The sequence below is a fragment of the Taeniopygia guttata genome, chromosome 1A (genome assembly GCF_048771995.1).
Source record: "Taeniopygia guttata chromosome 1A, bTaeGut7.mat, whole genome shotgun sequence".
In the NCBI taxonomy this organism is placed as follows: domain Eukaryota; kingdom Metazoa; phylum Chordata; class Aves; order Passeriformes; family Estrildidae; genus Taeniopygia; species Taeniopygia guttata.
Window position 1 is genome coordinate 6,605,764 of NC_133025.1, and position 18,318 is coordinate 6,624,081.

The 18,318-nt window shown below is 42.0% G+C and overlaps 1 protein-coding gene across 4 annotated transcripts; it reads left to right on the forward strand.

The window, feature by feature from the left end:
• Positions 1-788: 788 nt before the first annotated feature.
• On the forward strand, positions 789-17,251 carry OPTN (optineurin). Of its 4 annotated transcripts, none has more exons than XM_012568839.5 (14): positions 789-947; positions 1,581-1,757; positions 3,393-3,595; positions 5,762-5,908; positions 6,978-7,054; positions 9,118-9,249; positions 10,352-10,430; positions 11,690-11,805; positions 12,479-12,628; positions 13,590-13,683; positions 14,349-14,507; positions 15,165-15,295; positions 16,027-16,106; positions 16,266-17,251. In XM_012568839.5, the coding sequence occupies exons 2-14, from the start codon at positions 1,592-1,594 to the stop codon at positions 16,385-16,387; spliced, it is 1,656 nt and encodes a 551-aa protein (XP_012424293.1). In that variant the 5' UTR covers positions 789-947; positions 1,581-1,591; the 3' UTR covers positions 16,388-17,251. The 4 variants fall into 4 exon arrangements, with proteins under 4 accessions (XP_012424293.1, XP_002192296.1, XP_012424294.1 ...); XM_002192260.7 differs by having other exon boundaries at positions 9,115-9,249; positions 16,266-16,528; XM_072918880.1 differs by lacking the exon at positions 789-947 and adding an exon at positions 1,036-1,176 and having other exon boundaries at positions 9,115-9,249; positions 16,266-16,528.
• The last annotated feature ends 1,067 nt before the right edge of the window (positions 17,252-18,318 follow it).

Here is an 18,318-nt window from a genome sequence, read left to right on the forward strand (position 1 = left end):
TAGAAAGTCTCTGTCTTTCTGCCCTGTTGCCAAAGAAGAAGCCATAGTTCGTCTGTGCTGTTTTCAAGGTTGTTTATTTTTGCTTATCTCTAACATGTTCTGCTGCCCTGCCGCAGCTCTGTCCTGCAGGGCAATGTGCGGGGCTCTGCCCCTCAGTGGGATGGTACAAACATTAAATACCAGAAACTACGTGTACTATATTTACAATAATGTGCCAATATCTGTCATCTACGTTGAACAGTGTGTCCCCAGCCTAAACCAATAGAAAAATGCCAACACTACAGTGAAACATGGAGGGCATGAAGAAGGAGGAAAAGGACACGACACACCCAATTCCTCCATCTTGTCCCCTCTGAACCCCTAATCTAGAAACCTAAAATTTTACCTTTGCACCCGTGTCACACTTAATTATTACTCTTATCAAACACTCAAAGCTTGTAATTCATCCTGTAAGATTGAAAACTCCTCTCCATGAACAGAGATCACAGACAGTGTCTCTCGGGGCTCTGTCCAGGGGGGTTCCTGACCCCTGCCAGGGTCCCAGACCTGCCAGGGCAGCCAGAGGGAAGCCCTGGATTCCCACAGTAAAGGAAGTGGCAATCAGTGCCATTGCCTGGTTGACAAGGTAGTGCTCAGTCATAAACTCGACTCGAAGATCTCAGAGGTCTTTTCCAACCTCATCGACCCGCAGGACTTTTCCCCCTGAAGGGCAGTGCTCCCCACTCCACCTCGCAGCTCCATGAGGCGCTTGGCTCCCGCGCCGCCGGCTCCGCGGAGCGCCGGGAAAGCGAGAAGGAAGCGGAGGAGCCGGGAAAGCGAGAAGGAAGCGGAGGAGCCGGGTCGTCCCCGCGGAGGAGGAGGAGGCGGAGGCGGGGACGGCGGGGGAGGGCGGGCAGTGCTCCCGTCAGCTGAGCGGGGCCGCTGCGGCCATGGGCGCGCCGTGAGGGGTGAGTGGGGACGGGGTCCCTGAGGCCAGCCCAGAGCGTGGGGGGGGCGGTCGCCATGGCCGCGCTCGCCCGGTGACTCGGCGGATCCGCGGTGGGCCTGCGGGGAGGAAGGGCAAGGCGGGGAAACGCCGTGCTGCGGCTCCCGGGGGCCGGCCCGGCCCAGGGACGGAGCGGCCGTGCCCGGGCAGCGGCGGCTGCAGCGCCGCAGCCTCGCCGGCACCGCGGCGGGGTATGCAGGAGAACGGGGAGAGGGGGCAGGAAAGCGAAAATGAAAGTTAAAAATCAGCGGAAACGGGCTCTGGGCGTGAAAGGCGGCGACAGGGCCGGCCGGGCGGCGGGGCCCGAGTGCTGTCAGGGGTGGGAAGGGAGTGGGCGAGGCGGGAGTCTCGTTTCATTCCCAGAGAAATGAGCTCCTGAGGAAAGGTTGGTTAGCCCGAGAAACGTCTTGGGCATCATGAGTTTGAGGCCCATGGGGCATTAACGTAGACTCACGGATACTCTGGTGTAGGTGGGTTAGAGGGATTGAAGGTGCCCATATGCTTTTGCATGTGTTAATAAAATGAGTGTGTGATAATGCTTTCTTTATAATTGGGCAAGAAATTGAAAGTTTTCTCTTGGCAAACCTTGTAACAGCTGCTTCAGAGATGTCCAGCAAGCTGAAGGGCGGTCCTGCTGAAAATGGAGAGCATTCCAAGAGTAAAATGGAAAATGGAGTGGACAGCATGGCTCCCCCAGCCCTTAACACCTACACCCCAGAAGAGATGGTGCAGCAGATGAAAGAATTAATTACTGAGAACAATGAGTTAAAAGGTGAATGCACACATGTGCTGGTCTTAAAATGCAAGAGCCCTGAGTCTCTTCTGAAGGGTTTGTTTGTGCTATGAGTATGAATTCTGTGCTTGTTTGCCCTTGCTGAGTAGCATTAGCTGTATAAACAACTCTGCAAGTGACAGTGCCAGTTTGATAATACACATCAATAGGATATTTGGTAGCACACATCAAATTGAATTAGTGTGGTAGATTAGGGGGAGAACAGCCCAATGTAAGGGTGACTTATTTGCTCTTGAGTTTTACATATAAGTACTGTATATTTTAGAGGGTGACATGAAAAATCTCTTCCTATGATGTGCTATTTGCTCATGAACTTCTAAAGGATTTTTTTTTGTTTGTATTGTAGAACTGTTTGATCCATTATAAACACTTTACCAAAGCTGGATTAGGATGGGTGGGTACTGTACCTTCCATACTTCAAAAAAGAGTGTGGCTATGGCTGGATACATCTGGGAGAAACCAGTAGCCTTCCCTGAAAATTCCTAATTATTTGAGTCCTTTGTGTGAGATACATTTGCTTCTGGATCTGAAATTTAGGTGTCAGTTATTTTTTCCTTTAAATGGCTAGAGCAAAATCTGGGGGATCTGAGAATTTTCTGTGTAAAAGACAGAGGTATCTCACTGTTTATTTGACAGCAGAGCATGAAGTCACATATCTCCTATGTTGTGATTTTACACTGGTGTTTAAATTCCTCCTGAATAATTTCTGGACGTGGTCCAACTTTTCTGTCTCATGGGAATCTAGCAGGAAAGTTGTTTGTAGAAGTACGTCTGTTATTTTGCTGAAAGGTCTTATAGAAGATAATGTTCTGGGACATATTTACAGCTGGTGTAACCCATAACATGCAGAATCATTCTCCAGACTATTTTTTTTTTAATAACCTGAAGGACTTATGGGCAGTTTATCATATGACATCAGGATGTAATGGAAGTTACTGGAAAGTACAAGTATAAAGGATTTTTAAGTAACCAGCTTTGAGTTGTTTGCTTTAAAAAAAGCATGTCTAAAATAATTTCACTGACTCTGCCTAAAAACCTTGTCAGCATTTTGCAATAGTAAGACTGATATTGTTACATACTGACTTTGTTACTCAAAGATTTGGCTGTAAGTTGTTTGGTATATTTTTTCAGTGCTTGTAATCGAATCTTAACCAAATGTTGTTGGTCATATTTGAGACATTTGATTTGATAGCATGTTTCCATGCAGAAATTTATCAGTTGAGGATGTTTTCACTGCCAAGTCTCAGTAGTTTCAGAAGCTCAGTTCAGCAGTTTCATTTGGGCTGATCATGTAAATACCACACACAGCAAGATACCAAGGATCTCTTGTGAGCAATCCTTCTGGCTTCTTGGTTTAGGAAAAAGTCAAGAAGTCAGTGAGTGTGAGCATGTGATCTCAGCAGTGAATTTAAAGCTGTTTATTGTAGTGCTAACGGACTATGATAAGTTTAGTTTTGGTATTTAAGGTATGCCAGACAGAGGCTCATATTTCATACCCAATTATTGCCAACCCATTTGATGCTGAAGAATGCTGAGCTCAGTGTAGTGGAAATCTGCTGTTTCATGGACAGAGGATTAATGTGATTCAATACCTTCTCTCTGGCTACCATTTAGAGGCCATGAAGTTGCACAACCAAGCTATGAAGGACCGATACGAGGAACTTTCCACATGGAGAGAGAAGCAGAAAGAAGAACGAGAATTTTATGAGTTAAAGTTTAAGGAGGCAAAGCAGTGCTTGCAGGCCAAGTGCATTGAAAATGAACAGCTACAGCAGCAACTTCAGAGCTTAAAGGAAAGAGAAGAAGGAGCTGAAATGGTAAATAAGGAATTGGTTAGATTGACATGCTTTTGAGTTGAAAATCTGGACCATTCAGTCCCTTCTATGATTCTAGGATTCATCACATTGGGATGGTTTGGAGATTTGTTAATATCTCCATTTTTATCCTTAGCTCTAAGCAATGGTCTTCACTTGACTTACTTTATAAAGTGAGGCCTTTCAGAGTGTAGTAAGAGAAAATTATGGCACACCTGAGATAATTTAGGTTTTTTGTTAGCATTTAGTAAACAATAATTCAACTTTTTAACATAATAAATAAGAACTGGCATTTCTTGTTAATTTTTCATTTATTCTTGGATATCTCTTTACTTTATCCTTCCCTGTACTTGTTAGATTATCTGGCTCTCATCATTTAATTGCTTTTTGTATTGTGTTTCCAGGAGCATGTTTTCAGGGAGAAGTCGACTTGTAAACGAGCAAAAAAAAATTATGCTCCATCTACTTTTATTATATCAGTTTTCTTTTCTGAAAGCTGTTTTGCTGAGGTCAGATTAGATCTGTGCTTCTGCTGCTCCATTTGAGTCTGACTGAGCTTTCTCTCCGTGTCCTGCCTTTGGCTCTGTTACACATCATTTCTAATGTTGCAGGTGCTTGCACAGTAGCCAGGCAACATTTTGCAGGTGGTACTGAAGGCATCTGTGGGCAAAGGTGACCAAAACAAAACCTGCTTTGTCTCCCAGCTGTCATGTGAAAAGTTAATTAAGAAGTTCCATGCAGAGCCAAACTGATGCATTCTGGTGTCTGGTACCTCCAAGACCCATGTGGATTCTCTGTTGTCTGATGAAAAATGAGTGTATTAACCTTTTTCTCAACAGAGTCACTAGTAGACTCTCCCTTCCTCCTGATTGTTTTATGGAACTCTGTAAGAAATGTGTCAGCATGTAAATCAAAATTGGCCAATAAGATCAGAAGATGCAAGGGGGATGAAAGTCATGCTTAAATAATGTGATTGTGTAAGTATTACTTACACGGTCTTTACAGACTGAAAGCTGTGTTTCAGGATTGTCAAGAAAGTTCAGGATTTAATAAGTTGTTCAGAATTTCATAAATCTGGAATATTTTTAAAGGGAAAGTAGAGGATTTATAGTCTTTCTATCTATTGTAGAACTTCTTGTGAAGTATGCTGTTGCCAGAATTTTCCAGCCTGCTTGAGAAATCTAAAATCTGTCTTCTTCCCTGGAACTGAGTCTAAATGCATCCTCTTACAGTATAAGCACAAAATCAGAGGCAGCAGCAGGTCAGAGGGGCAGAGTGGTATTGTGGGATGAGAGACACTGTCAACACAGAGGTAATTTGGAGATTTGGCATAATCATATCTCAGAATGTAATTCAGACTCCAAGAATTGTTCAGACTTTGCATTGATGGTATGTGCTGTAATAAGGGCATTATCAGGACGTGGATGCTCAGATTACACAATGAGGAAGAAACAAACTCACAGAGAAAGTTTCATGATGGGGAGAGCATTTAAAGGAGAGCAAAAATGAGTCTTGCTGATTATGTAGAGGCTTAAGAGAGAGTTTTGAGTAACCTAGAGAAAGGGAAAAGGTAGAAGGCAAAGGAGATGTTCATGATTGGAAACAGGGAATTTTGGGGAGAATCTCTGAGGAACAGAGACTTTGTGGAAGGGATCTAGGACTTTGTATGAAGGTCAAGCAATTGGGAAGATTTATACATAGAAATGGTGTACAAAGAAACTAAAAGGTGGGGAAAGGCGAAGAATGGGGTGTGTGGGAAAGTTCTCTGCCCACTGGTCTTTTCTTCCTTGGATTTTGGTTAGATCTGGGAGAAGAGGAACAGGGATATGGGTGAAAAAAAATCAGTAATTCTGGAGGTCAGTTGATACCCTGTGTGGTAGCAAAAGGCATAGATTGAGGCAAAAATTTATATCCTAATTATGTGTGCATTCAGAGAATCAGTCCCGTATTTTCCAGCAGTGGGATGCCCAGTATTTGATTTACTTGGTTTCACGGTTTAGACTTCTTGCTGTTGAGTGAACCAGAACATCCTTTAGGCGTCTGTACTGTGGGTTTTCAGGCAAGCCTGAACAGAAAGGAAGGGATGTGGGACAGTGTTAACATGCAGGCTGTGTGCTCTTTGGCTGGAGTTCCCTTTTGGTGGGCTAATGCAGGGTGTGTTTATCCCAGGAGGCTCCTGAGAAGGAAGTGAGGCAGCTGAAGTCCCAGGTGCAGCGGCTCCAGGCTGAGAAGGCAGATCTGCTCGCCATCATTTCAGAGCTGCAGGTCAAGCTGAACATCTCAGCAGAGGATTCCTTTGTGGAGATTGGGATGAATGTAAGTAAAGGGAACAACAGGAACACAGTAAGCTGCAACCAGGTGCCAGGCTAAATAATTGTGTCATTCTTTGGTTTCCTACATTACCTGCCGTAGAGCGCTTGTGTCTTAAAAGATAGTGTAAAAGTAGTGGTAAAGGACTTGGAATTAGTTTTTGTCCTTCCATTTTAAAGCAAATTAATTTCATAGATAGCCTTTGTTGCACTAGTTAAAAATGTTGAGTCTTGTCTTAGTTGAAATTTCTGGGAACATCAGTACTATGTTTTGTTAAGGGGCAACATCTGTGCATAAATGGGGCACTTTCTTTTGAAAATGGGGCTTACTTCCTATTGACAGATAAATAGAGATGCAGGCAAACAAAACTTGAATGCAAAACTCTAGAGAGTATTCTCTAGAGGCAAAAAAATGTACTTTTTTTTACTGTTCTTGTATTTGGAAGATCTTCACAAACTAAAAGGGGAAAATGCAGGCCTCTGCTACCCTTCTATTCCCCATATCCTCTCCCTGGAAAGCGGATGTGGAACAAGAAATTTTAAAATGTAATTAAAATTTGTTTGGAGTTGTCAGAGAAAACTCGAGGTACATTCTCCTTTTTATTTGCTAGAAGGATTCTCCTTTGGACTACAAAGCGGGGTTTGTAGGAGGGGGGAGTTTGTCAAGTGCATTGGGTTTTGTAGTGGGAAAGAAGAGTGGTTCATTTAGGAGGCTGGAGAGTGATCTCTAGAGGCTTTTATTGAAAGTCACCTGCAATGCCATTGACTTGCTGTGTGGTGCCCAGTCATCTTCACACAGGAGAGTGGCTGTGGAAGTTGCTGCTGAATGAAGAAGGGCCAATCTCATTGTTGTTCCTATTCTCTAATCAAGCTGGAAGAGATACAGGGAAAAGCATGTGAAGTATCTAAATTAAGAATTTCCAGACATGAAGATTATCTGTGGGAGTTTTTTATTTATGTGTATTGCCATGATAGCAATTCTCCCTGTTTTTCTTCATTCCTTAACTCAAATAAATAAAGTCCTTCTGTCCTGCTTAGATAAAATACTGAGCTAATAGTGGTTTTTTCTCTCCTAGGAAGGGGAAATAAATACAACTGCAAAGGAACATCAAGAGAATAGTGGTGAAATGCCCACTAATGTTGCTGTCTGCATGTACGTAGGTTCTTGTGTGATATGTGTGATTCAGACTTCTGCCTCGGGTTTTGTTTTCAATGTAAGGGACCATCTTTCTGTGAGGAATGCACTAGAAAATCCTCTTTTTCTTTGCTTTGCACCCCTCCATTGCAGTAGCTCTACCTCCTAGCATGCAGTAAGACCCTCAGCTCTCTGACATTTTTCCTTCCAATGTTTACTAGCTGACAAGAGGGAATGCATATTCTGGCCAGTTGGCCAGGCATTTATGGACATTCTGACTTGCCAACTCTTCAGGCTTTTAAGGGAGGCCACAGAGAAAAGACAAAGAGGCTGCAGGGACTTCTTCCTCCTAATCACTGGAGACCATCTAATAGAATATCTGTCCTCTACCCAATTACACTGATGTTGGTAAGAGTCAAAGGTCTTATAGTCTTTCAGATCTGACCCTGTTGGAGTGTGGTTGGTATGAAGTGTACCCATGATGGGGTTGACACACAGTGCAATACAGTCCTTGCTTTTCAGGTGATTGGGTTTACGATAGCAGCATTCTGTTCAGGTTACTTCTCAAAATTTGATCTTTACATCAGCTCCAGGACACAAGGGACTTTCTTGCCCCTGGCTGAACCTTTACTCCTTGTGGACATAGACATCTGATACTGTTCAGCTTTCCATTTTGGATACTGTCCAGTTTAGCAGCTAGATGGTTTTGGCTGAACTCTTATTTACTTTGTGCCTTTGCTTTTGAAAGGGAAGGATACAGAAAATGCTAAGGACATAGCAGGCCAGAAAGTTGTGCTCCATGTTGTCACTCCTATGTCATTGCAAGGGAGAACAGTGCTTCAGTGTAATATCAGAGAAACTTGTCCCTCAGCATGCAGATAAGAAGTTGAAGGAGGAGGAAAAAAAAAAAAAAAAAGGGTGTTACAGTTGTGGACAAAACTGAAGGAGTTGCTGACCACAGACGAAGCTGCAAGTATTAAGCTTGCTGTTAGCCGTGGTTTGTGAGAACACTGATTATGAGAAGACATTCCCTGTTGAACTTGCTTACCTTTGAAGGAGAATCTGGGCCATATCTACAAGAACAGGGTGCATACGTACCTCTTAAAATATTTCCAGTGTCACCACGTGTCTTTGTCCAGCGCTGAAACTTTAGATGGGTGCTGTTAACAGGTTCAATGAAATGTGATCCACTCAGGATGGATTTATTTCTGTAAGGGTAGAACTGCACTAAAAATCCCCTGATAAAAGTTATTTACTTAAAATATCCTGGCTGAACACTGTCTTTTGGGTATTGAATTTTGCTCACTAGAGGTTTCTAGCTCTCAGAAGCACACAGAAGACTCTGCTTTGCTTTCTTTTCTGAACTACAAAAACAGAACTTTTAACACATGCTGAGACTTTTTAGAGCTGAGAACTTTTTACAGCTGAGACTCTGAAATATACAGCCTAACTTGCTTGTCAGTTCAGGGATTTTGACTTTTTGTCTAGATGGCTGTAAAAATGGATATAATGGAACACAATATTTTATCACTTATCCTATTTTTTGGCTCTTTATATTTGTTCTGGATCAATTTACAGTAGCAAAATATGATTTTGAAAAGAGCTATAGAATGTGAGGAGACTAAAGCGTTAAAGAGATTTTTTTCTGAACAAGAAAGTGATTTCTGATGACAATTTTTAGTGGGATATGCTTTCTTTTCCATAAAGGAGTGAGGCAGAGATAAGAAATGTTCTGTGCTTTATTGGGAAAAAAAAGTTGTTTGTAGGAATAGACAGCAGCACTTTGCAGAAAGGGCTGCAAAATAGGTCAGAATAAGTGTACTGGGTCTCGTATTGTCATGACTGCTTTTGCTTTCCTTGCTTAAGTGCTGAATTGTTCCCTCCACTGGAAGGGGACTTCCTCTGCTCTTCATTTGTGCAGACAGGTGCTGTGGCTAGTGGTCTTGGCAATTGGGAATGAGCCCTTTGCACAGAGCACTGGTTTCCAGCACTGTGTGAGCTGCTGGCCTCTCAGACTGGATTAGGGATGCGCTGCTAAAGGGGTAGCTGTTGTTATTTACCTCTGGTTTGGTTTGAAGCAGGAGCAAATCTGCAGATGAATCTAAGAATTTGGAGTCTGAGGAGCTAACTGTGAGCCAGCTGCTCTGCTGCCTTAGAAATGAAACTCAGAAGAGGGAAAAACTTGAGAAGGAGCTGCAGGATCACAAAGAGAGGTATGAAGTAGGCGCACTGTAACATTTGGAGCTGTTTTCTTTCAGGGCTGTTGCAGTTATGAAGTCTCTGAATGATCAGCAACAAGCTGAAATATCGGTGTGATTTGGGGAATTTTCCTGAGCACTCGGTTGTAATAACATTTTGTGGTTGTCCATATAGGGATAAAGCACAGTTTTCTTCCAAGGGATTTTATTTTTATTTCCTGAAGTGCCACATATCAAGGCAAATTACCCATTTCCTCTTGGGTTTGAACTGTCCATGGGTTATTCAGAAAGATAGGATGACTAGTTGAGGCTGTTCTCTCCATTCACTCCTCCGTAGTTATTTGGCTTTGTATGAATCATCTCTGTGTGGGGCCTTAACCAAATCACTGTCTAAAACAGGATTATAGTCCTCTTCATGATACTGGCAGGCTACATTTAGCAGTGTGTGAGCTTGCAAAAGCTCCTTAGAAATGTCTAAAATTTAAGTTTTAATTCCAAACTTTCCTACAAGAGAGTTTCCACAGTGAGACCTGTATGAGGGTCTGTCTTAGCTCAGTTCTGTGGGTGTAAATCAGCATGACTGTTCAGGAGTGGCAAATTCCCCAGGAAGATCCTCACTTCAGAGAAACAGAGTAAGACATTATCTACTATGAAAGGTTGGTATCACAGTAATTGCTTCTATGTGGTCTTCCTAGAAGAGGTAATGAGCCATAACCAAACAATTCTTAGAAACCTCAGCCCCTGAAAATACCACAGGAAAACAGAGACAATATTAATCACTGGATTCAGTGAACAGAATTACCTATTTCCAAAGAGTTGGCAGTTTTGGACTGTACCAAAGATCAGTCCCTTTGGACTGAATGTCATGACCTTCATCACACCTGCAGACTTACACATCCATTTTAATTAAATGTACACAGCATCCTGTGTTCTTCAAGAACCCCCATGATTGTGCAGGCCTTCCTGCATGTCTGTGCTTTCCATTATGCCTTGAGGGTTTTTTTTGTGGCTGTGATGTTACAAAGAGAGTCATCACTTGCATGAAATCCTTGCATAGTCACAATCTCACCTGAAGCATAAGCCGAATCCATCATTATTGGCTCCTTCTCTTTTCCAGACTGTCAAAGCTGGAGGAGACCAGAAGCTGCCTGGAGAGTGGGACACAAACTGAACAGGAAGAAGAGAGTTCAGAAACTGTAAGTTCCTGTCCTCAGTCAAGATATAACAACATACAGCTGACTTGTTGAGGTCACCAACCTCAGGGTCTAGATTTCCACTTGCACTCAGGGAGCAAAGGGCAATTGTCCTGCACAGGTAATAGAAGTGAACTTTGATATATCTTAGAGGTGGTTCCAAATTACACCACTGCAAATGCGTGGGATTGGGAGCCAAATATTCGGGAAGCTTGGCATAACTGCAGTTACACCACATTGCCCTGGCCATGCCCAGTAAACAGAGAGAAATACCATAATTTCTACAATGATTTCTCAGAAATCATCTAGGCTGTGTGAATTTCCTCACTGCTGCCCAGGTCAGCTGTTTGATCAGAATCCAGTGACAGCATACTGGAAAACAGACTTTAAATGTGGAGTTCATGTGGCACCTGCTTTAGGTTTGTTCATATTTCTAGTGGGATTACAAAGGTGGGGCATAACTATCTTGGATTGAGGCACAGTTCCAGGCAAAAACTTAGTCCTGATGTTCTCAGTCAAGATTTGAAAGAGTGCTGGGGTTGGGGATTCAGCTCCAGTCAGATGCTTAAACTTCTGTGCTTGCAGCTGTAAGCTTCTGTGTGAGGTGAGAGTGCAATCCCATAGCCTCGGTGGTCAGTGCTGGTTCAGTGCAACTGCATAATACAGGCAACTAAGAGTGCTTGTATGTGAGTTTCTGAAGTGCTGCATGGGACTTGGAAACACGCTGTGGGACCTGCTGGAGACCTGTGCCCTTCTGAAGGTCAGGAGAAGTATTTCAGGACAAGGCTGGGTTGGTTAAACAAGACCAGTCCACAGTCAGGCCAAGAGATGCCCTTCCTAGGGAAAGCAGATGACATCTCAGTTAATTAATGTTTTCCAGTGCTTTTATCTCCACTTTGCATGAGTTACAGCCTGGGCCCAATATTCCTCATTGAAGTGGACACTGAGGTCAGCACTTGTGCTTTTGCTGGCAGCTGTTTCCATGTACCCTGTTGTATTTGTTCAGAGGCTCTTGTCAGCAGAGCTCATGTTACTTGCCTCTGTGGTAAAATGTAAATCTTTAGTGGAACAATGAGGGAGTGCAGTGTGGAATAATTGTGAAGCCTTGTAATTGAGGCCTTATTACTGAATACAGACTGTAACTGTGCAAACTAACTTAGGCTGTTTTCTCTAGAGTGAGACTTCCTACTTATCTTTCTTAGCCTGTAACTTTACTATCTTGAATTGTCCATACATAATTTTCATTTTTTTTTCTCTAAAAGGTTGGCAGTGAAGTAGAAGCCCTGAATCTGCAAGTCTGTGCTCTGTTTAAAGAGCTTCAGGAAGCCCATGAGAAGTTAAAAGAAGCAGAATTGATTCAGAAGAAACTTCAAGAAAAGTAAGGCTCAGAAGAGCAAAAGTTCTGTCACGACACTCAGTACATACTTGTATGACAACTCCCATCTTGAGAAACTCACCAGCTCTACAAATATCAACTTAAATAACTGTTTCATAGAAGTTCTGTTAAAGAGTGCTCCTTCTTTGTAAGTGGTGAAGTGCAGAAATACAGCAATTGTCAGAAAATCTGAACTGCCAACCTAGTTCTACAAATAGAACCTGAGTGCCTTGAATTATAAGATTTGGGTTTTAACCCTTCATGATGTAAAGAAAAATCTTTTCTGTTTTCTCCTTCACATAATCAATACCTATTCTGGCTTTAGGGGAAAAAGCCAAGGGATTTGGTTATAACCTTTCACATGAGCTTTCTGTACTTTTGAAGAAAATGGTTTAGGTTATAAAAGTGGTTACAAGACCCTCACTTTTTTGCTTAGTTTCCTGTCAAATTCCAGTTCTTGTAGATTCATAATAGTAAGAAAATAAATGTTGGTTTCTATAGCTTTATTTTCTGATGGTTGTATATAGACTGATTTTTCTTGTTCCATGTTTTTCATCAAAATAAGCCTTTAAAATTGAACCATACAAATACTCCTTTTTGCTATGTGGCTCATGGGAAAAATCCATCAGGAGAGGACCAACAGAAGAGATCAGTCTTTTTATTTCTTTTCCATCAGGTGCCAGGTACTGGAAAGAAAAAGCTTGGTTGCTGCATCAGAATTGGAGGAGAAGCAACAGCTAATATACACCATCAAGAAGCTGGAACTTCAGGTAGAGAGCATGCAGGCAGAGGTCAAGCTGGAACAAGCCAAGACACATGAAGAAAAGTGAGTATGACTTGGTTTTATATTCCAGGGAGGTATTGTCAGTGAAGAAGCAAAGTCCAAGGGAACCTGGCCAAAGGGGAATTGAATCTGAAGTACTACTTCTGTGTCCCGTGCCCTTTGAAACTATGCTATGTTTGTAGAGTATGAAGCAGAAGTTTGTATTCTTTCATCTACTGACCCTCACTTAGGAATACTTGAGCTATCAACTCTGACTTGTATCTTCCTTTAATCATAAAGTCCAAGGTGGAATAGAGCCACGAGTGGAAGAGCAGAGAGGTGACAACAGCTGTGCCACTGACTAGCAGGGGTAAATGCAGACACATCCCGGAGGGCAGGGACAAGTCAGGTGGTGACAGTGCTGGGAAAGTGGCATTAATGAAGAGGTCTGCAATCCCTACAATATGTTTGCACTAGGAGAGTCAAGTGTGTGGTCAGGCTGAGGTAAAGAGAGGCTGTTTGCTTTGGCTTCCTGCTCCCTTTCATGTGCAGTCCATGTAAGGAGTGTGAAAATGTCAGTCCAAGCTGTTCAGAGAGGCTGAACTTCCTGAAGGACACATCTTCAGCTGCTGCAGAAGCTGCTCATTATCTTTGGACTCTGTTTCTGGTTATTCTGATAAATTCTTCTTCACTTGGAGTCTGAGTCAAGACTTGGATATCTTCCTAAGAGGGGTGTTACATTTTGAACAGAATTTGTGAGCTTCATATAAAAAAAGTGAGTGATGGATTCTTCAATAGGAAATGTAGATGATCAGTAAGGACATTGGTTTGCACTTAATCCTCCATGGATAGAGCAGCACACAACTCATTGGAAGAGAGATGTTGAGACACGAAGCATGACTTTTTCTCACCAGAAATGCACACTGATTTGCAAGGAGCTGGTAGTGGGTTTTTTTAAGTTCTAACATTATTTAGATTTCAAATAATTGTTCCAAACCTTAATCTCTTTTCTTGTTATAAATAGGGCAAGATACAATAACCTCCAGGATTCATATAGCAAAGTCCTTCCAGAGCTCACTGAGGCAATGAAAACAATTGATGAAATGAAACGCAAAGAGGTAAACTCATCACAAGAAGAAATCATAATTAATTAGGGGTGAGGGGGAAGGGATAAGAGAACATCTTTAGGATAAAATTTGGGCAGGAAACAACTGTCATCCCTTCTACATAATTGCATGCAACATAGCAGCACTGCTCTGATAAACGTGGTTCCTGTGCTGTCAGTTACAGGAAACTTTATCCACACATCAGTACTTCCATGGTGTTTTCTGGGTAAGGTCTAATCTGCAGTGCACTGCAGCAGAGTCCAGTCCTTAGACAGAAGTGATAGATAGACACATCAGTGTTCCTGCAGCATCATTTATAAAAATGTGGGAAAGTAAATCTCTAAGCATTTTTGCATTCTTAAATGCCTGCCACAGTGAGGTCTTATCAGGAACTGAAGCACCATGGAAGTGCCACATTCTGTGTAGTTTCAGAAACTAGGAAAACGTCTTTTACAGCGTCCACTAGGGGGTTGTCTTTTAACTTGCTACAATGTAGTTTGAAAGCTCACAACTAATACTTAAGGTAAAATATCAGTCACCACTGCTGTCTTAGTCCAAGTTCCTTTGGTGACCAAAATGGGAACCTTTTCCAATGACAGGAGGAGTAAGAAGCAGACTTTCACTTAGAGGAGGGTCATGTTTGGAGTTCATCTCATAATCACAGTTCTTCTTTGCAGCTGGACAGAGTAGACAAAGCTGTGGTGGAACAACTGACAGCAAAGGTGGACTTGGCAGAACAAGCCCTTGCTGCAAAGCAGCTCCAGATAGATGAAATGAAGCAGTTAATTGCTAAGCAAGAGGAGGACCTTGAAACTATGTCTGTGCTCCGTGCTCAGGTATCAGCTCTTCTTTACAAACTGGCTACTTCCCTGAAACCAGGAGGTATTGAAGGCTCACTCTGGAATGCTGAATACATTTTCTCAACTTCAAAGCCTTACTTGGCTTGCCTTGCAGATACCTGCAGAGCCTTTACCCACTGTATTCTAGGGCTCTGTAGGAGGAGCTGTGTATGCTGGAGTCTGGCACAACTAACACAAGTTGGGAGTAGATGGGTATTTAGAACCACTGGCTTAAGAATCACTGCATATGTTCTAGGAATAATTTTACTCAAACCAGCATGTGTTAAGTGACTAAAAAGGGTTTGCCTCATATTTAATGCACAGAACTGGCATCTTGGCCTGGCTCCACTATCTGAGCCACAGATTTGTCAGTGTAATTAGTCAAGTCACCTCCTCACTGCTTGTCTGTGCCTCATTCCTGCCTCTGTATAGCAGAGGCAATACCTGTGCCCCAGGTAAGACACAAAAAGTATCTTTTACAGAGTCCAGAAAGTGTTAGGTCTCCTTCACCTTGTGAGAAGTGCAGGTCTTGGCTTTGCAGTGTTTTGAGTAGATCCATATTATGATACAGATTTGTGATTTTGACATGTAATATACAAATACTGTTCAGTCAAAGTTACAAATTATCATTTCTGATCTCATTTCTCTGATCAGATGGAGGTTTATTGTTCTGATTTCCATGCTGAGAGGGCAGCAAGAGAGAAGATCCATGAGGAGAAGGAGCAGTTGGCTGTCCAGCTGGCATACCTACTAAAAGACCAGCAAAATCTTGAAGATCTTGGCCGGTGAGAACAGACTTTGGCTGAACTGCCTTTGCACTGTCCTGTTACTCTGTGTACTGGTGTTGAGCAACATTGTGAGTGTCTCAGTAGAAAGGCAAATAACTTTGCAGACATTTCTTGCTTAATTTGAATTTAAAAGGAGAAAAAAAATGAATTGGCTGACTTCTCAATTTTCTGGTAGAATCTCTGTAAAGTGTGTTGGTTCTTAGTTGGGTGCCTTCATAAGCTTTCATTTCATATGATTCATGCTTGGTAAATTCTCCCTGTTGATCCATGTGAGTTTCTTTGGCTTTTGGCCTCAGTTTTAGCTGTGAATCTGCAGCTAATTTTGCTCTGTGTGTGCCAGGGATATCTGCTGCTTCTCCAGGAGGCAGTGTGAGTACACAGTTCTGAGTATGGTGGTGGTTGAATCAAGTTACATTTCACACTAACTGTACACTGAGTCCTTTTTATGGTATAACTTGCTTTTCTACTTAAAGCAAATTTGCAGTTTTCCCTGAACAGCTGAGAGTCCTTGGAGTTCTCCAGAGAAGGGTGCCCTAGATCCCTGGGTGTGTGGCTGCCCAAATCCTGCTGCTGGTGTCAGTTGCATGACCCTGATTTCAGCAGACCTCTGGCATGAGCTCACAAAGCAGTGGCATTTCTAGGTCCTGTTTCTGAGCAGCAGTTTTGAACTAAATGACCAGTTAACAGGAGTCTGTTTTCAGAGCCCTTGACTTGTTTATTCTCCACAGAACCTCTCTGGCAGAGATGCAGAGTCGCCATGGAGCCAGGATGCCGGATCGGGAGCACTCACCTCACCTTGTCCAAAGAGGTACTTCAGGCACCTTCTCCAGCCCTCGGGGTCAGGTTCAGGTTAACCAGCTTTGCTTGGCTGCAGACAGCTTCTCTGTGGTTATTCTGACAGCTGGGTAGCTGCAGAGAGCAAAATCAGGTAATATAATAGTTAATCGTTTATCTTCTCTGCTTGCAGGAACTAATAGTCAAGATTGGCCAGAGCAGCGGAATATTTCAATTTATTCATGTCCGAAATGTGAAGAAATTCTACCTGATTTGGACACACTGCAGATTCACGTTATGGACTGCATTAATTGAGTGATGCCCTCCAATTCTTTGTCCTCTGGAATTTCACCTGCCAAACACTTTGGGTTTTTTCCTTCTTGCTCAAATAATACTCAGCTCTCTTATGTCCTATGAAGAAGGTTTTCAGGGGTTTGCTTATTAATCCAATGGGAAAAGGATAAAACTCTTCCCCTGCTGTGTAGTCACTAATGTTGTTGTAATCTGCTTTAGGGAAGGAGTTTTCTTGGATTAACAACATGGTTGTGCTACAGAACTTGCAGTATGTCTGCTGCTATGAAACCTTTCAGGAACATTCCCCTGAAGTGCTTTGCTCTATGGCTGCTCTGCAGAACAGGGCTGAATCACTGAAGTCAGAGGAGAGATGAGATATTTGCTGATCAAATATATTTATATATATAAAAAATATATATGTGAACCTGTAAATACTTCATCTCTTATATACTATATACCAGGAAACTAATACACAAAAAAAGCTGTTTGAGAAGCTTTCAGCAAAATGGAATAGTGCTGTATTCATCAAGAATTTGAAGTGAACCCTGCTCTTTCTCCAGATGGCCATTTCATTGCTGCCCTTGTGACCATACTAATCTGATGTTAAATTTTTGATGGCTTATGTAATTTCTTGCTTTAGCCAGATGTGGGTAAGGTTTAAAACGGATCAGCTAGGTCTGATATATGTAGCTCCTGCTCTCTCAAGTCCCTTGGTTTTATAGAACTGTTAATTTTTATGATGTTGTCTTAATTTTTCTTTGTTATAATAAAAGCATTTGAACTTGTACAGTATTGTGGTAGAAGGCACTGAGATGGATGTAACCTAATTTAAAAAGAGTAGAGTGGATTTTCATGTATCAAAATAAATCTATTACAATTATAAAATTTATCTGTGCCTGTAAGTATGTGGGAGACTGGAACAAGATTTCCTGTGTCTGAAAAGCTTGTGTAGAAACAACTGTAGTGGATTAGTTCTATTCTTGTCCTCCCAGGTGTTTTTATCTTTTTATCTCAACAAAAAGGAGACAATCCCTTTATTGTCGTTTTGTCATTAATTCAAGTAAGTTTTTTACTTTGCTTGTTGTCACTGTTGTTCTAATTATCACTTTTACACTCTGGATTTTTATTTTTTTGTTATAGTTCATCTATCACTTCACCCATCATTTCAGGTAACACAAGAGCTGATTGTTGTGAAGAGGTATTCATCAGCCTCATTGCAACCTTCTTCTTCAATTACAAGTAGTCCCAGCAGATGTAATCTCTTACTGGCTTTAATTGGTTCCTTTTGACAGTAGGATTTATAGGCTTTTTTTACCCTGAATCAAATTTTATTATGGGAGCTGTGACAGTTACAGATTTTGCAGTGGTTAAAATCTGATGGAAATGCTACTAGGCCAGAAGCAAACTAACAGAATAATAGAGCTGATTTAATCTGAGAAGTATTAACCTTAATGAAAACACAAAAAATCAATGTGAAAGGCCGAAGAAGGAATAACTTACACATTCGTCAAATCACAATGAATCATCTGAGGAGGTTTCAGAGGGAGGGGATTTTAGAACAGGAGTGCTAACAGGAAAACATGGGCATTAGGTGAAATAGGTCTTCATAGAAAGATAAAAGAGCAGGTCTAATAGTACAAATCAGGAGGGGCAAGGAACTCCAAAGAATAAAGCCACAATACACTGAAACCTGTTTGTGTTACAGGGAAGATTATTTTTGCTGTCATTACTAACTGCAGTCCAGCAATGAGCTTGTACATCCTCAGAACTATTTTTCACAGAGTTACCAAAGAAAAACCAACCTATGAACTTTGTCCACTGTATGTGACAATAACAAGGATTGCATTTGTTGGTGTAAGACAAGTGTTGACATTGTTTACTTATCCAGATGGGGATGGCACCTGCTGTGACCCCTCCCTGAGGCCGCTCTGCCCAGACTCAGGCAACGCTGC

Excerpts from the sequence above, each read along its gene's own strand:
- OPTN (XM_002192260.7), top strand. The coding sequence starts at position 1,592 with ATGTCCAGCAAGCTGAAGGGCGGTCCTGCTGAAAATGGAGAGCATTCC. Across the intron at positions 12,629-13,589 it reads GCCAAGACACATGAAGAAAA|GGCAAGATACAATAACCTCC; the intron begins GTGAGTATGACT and ends TGTTATAAATAG. Across the intron at positions 14,508-15,164 it reads TGTCTGTGCTCCGTGCTCAG|ATGGAGGTTTATTGTTCTGA; the intron begins GTATCAGCTCTT and ends TTCTCTGATCAG.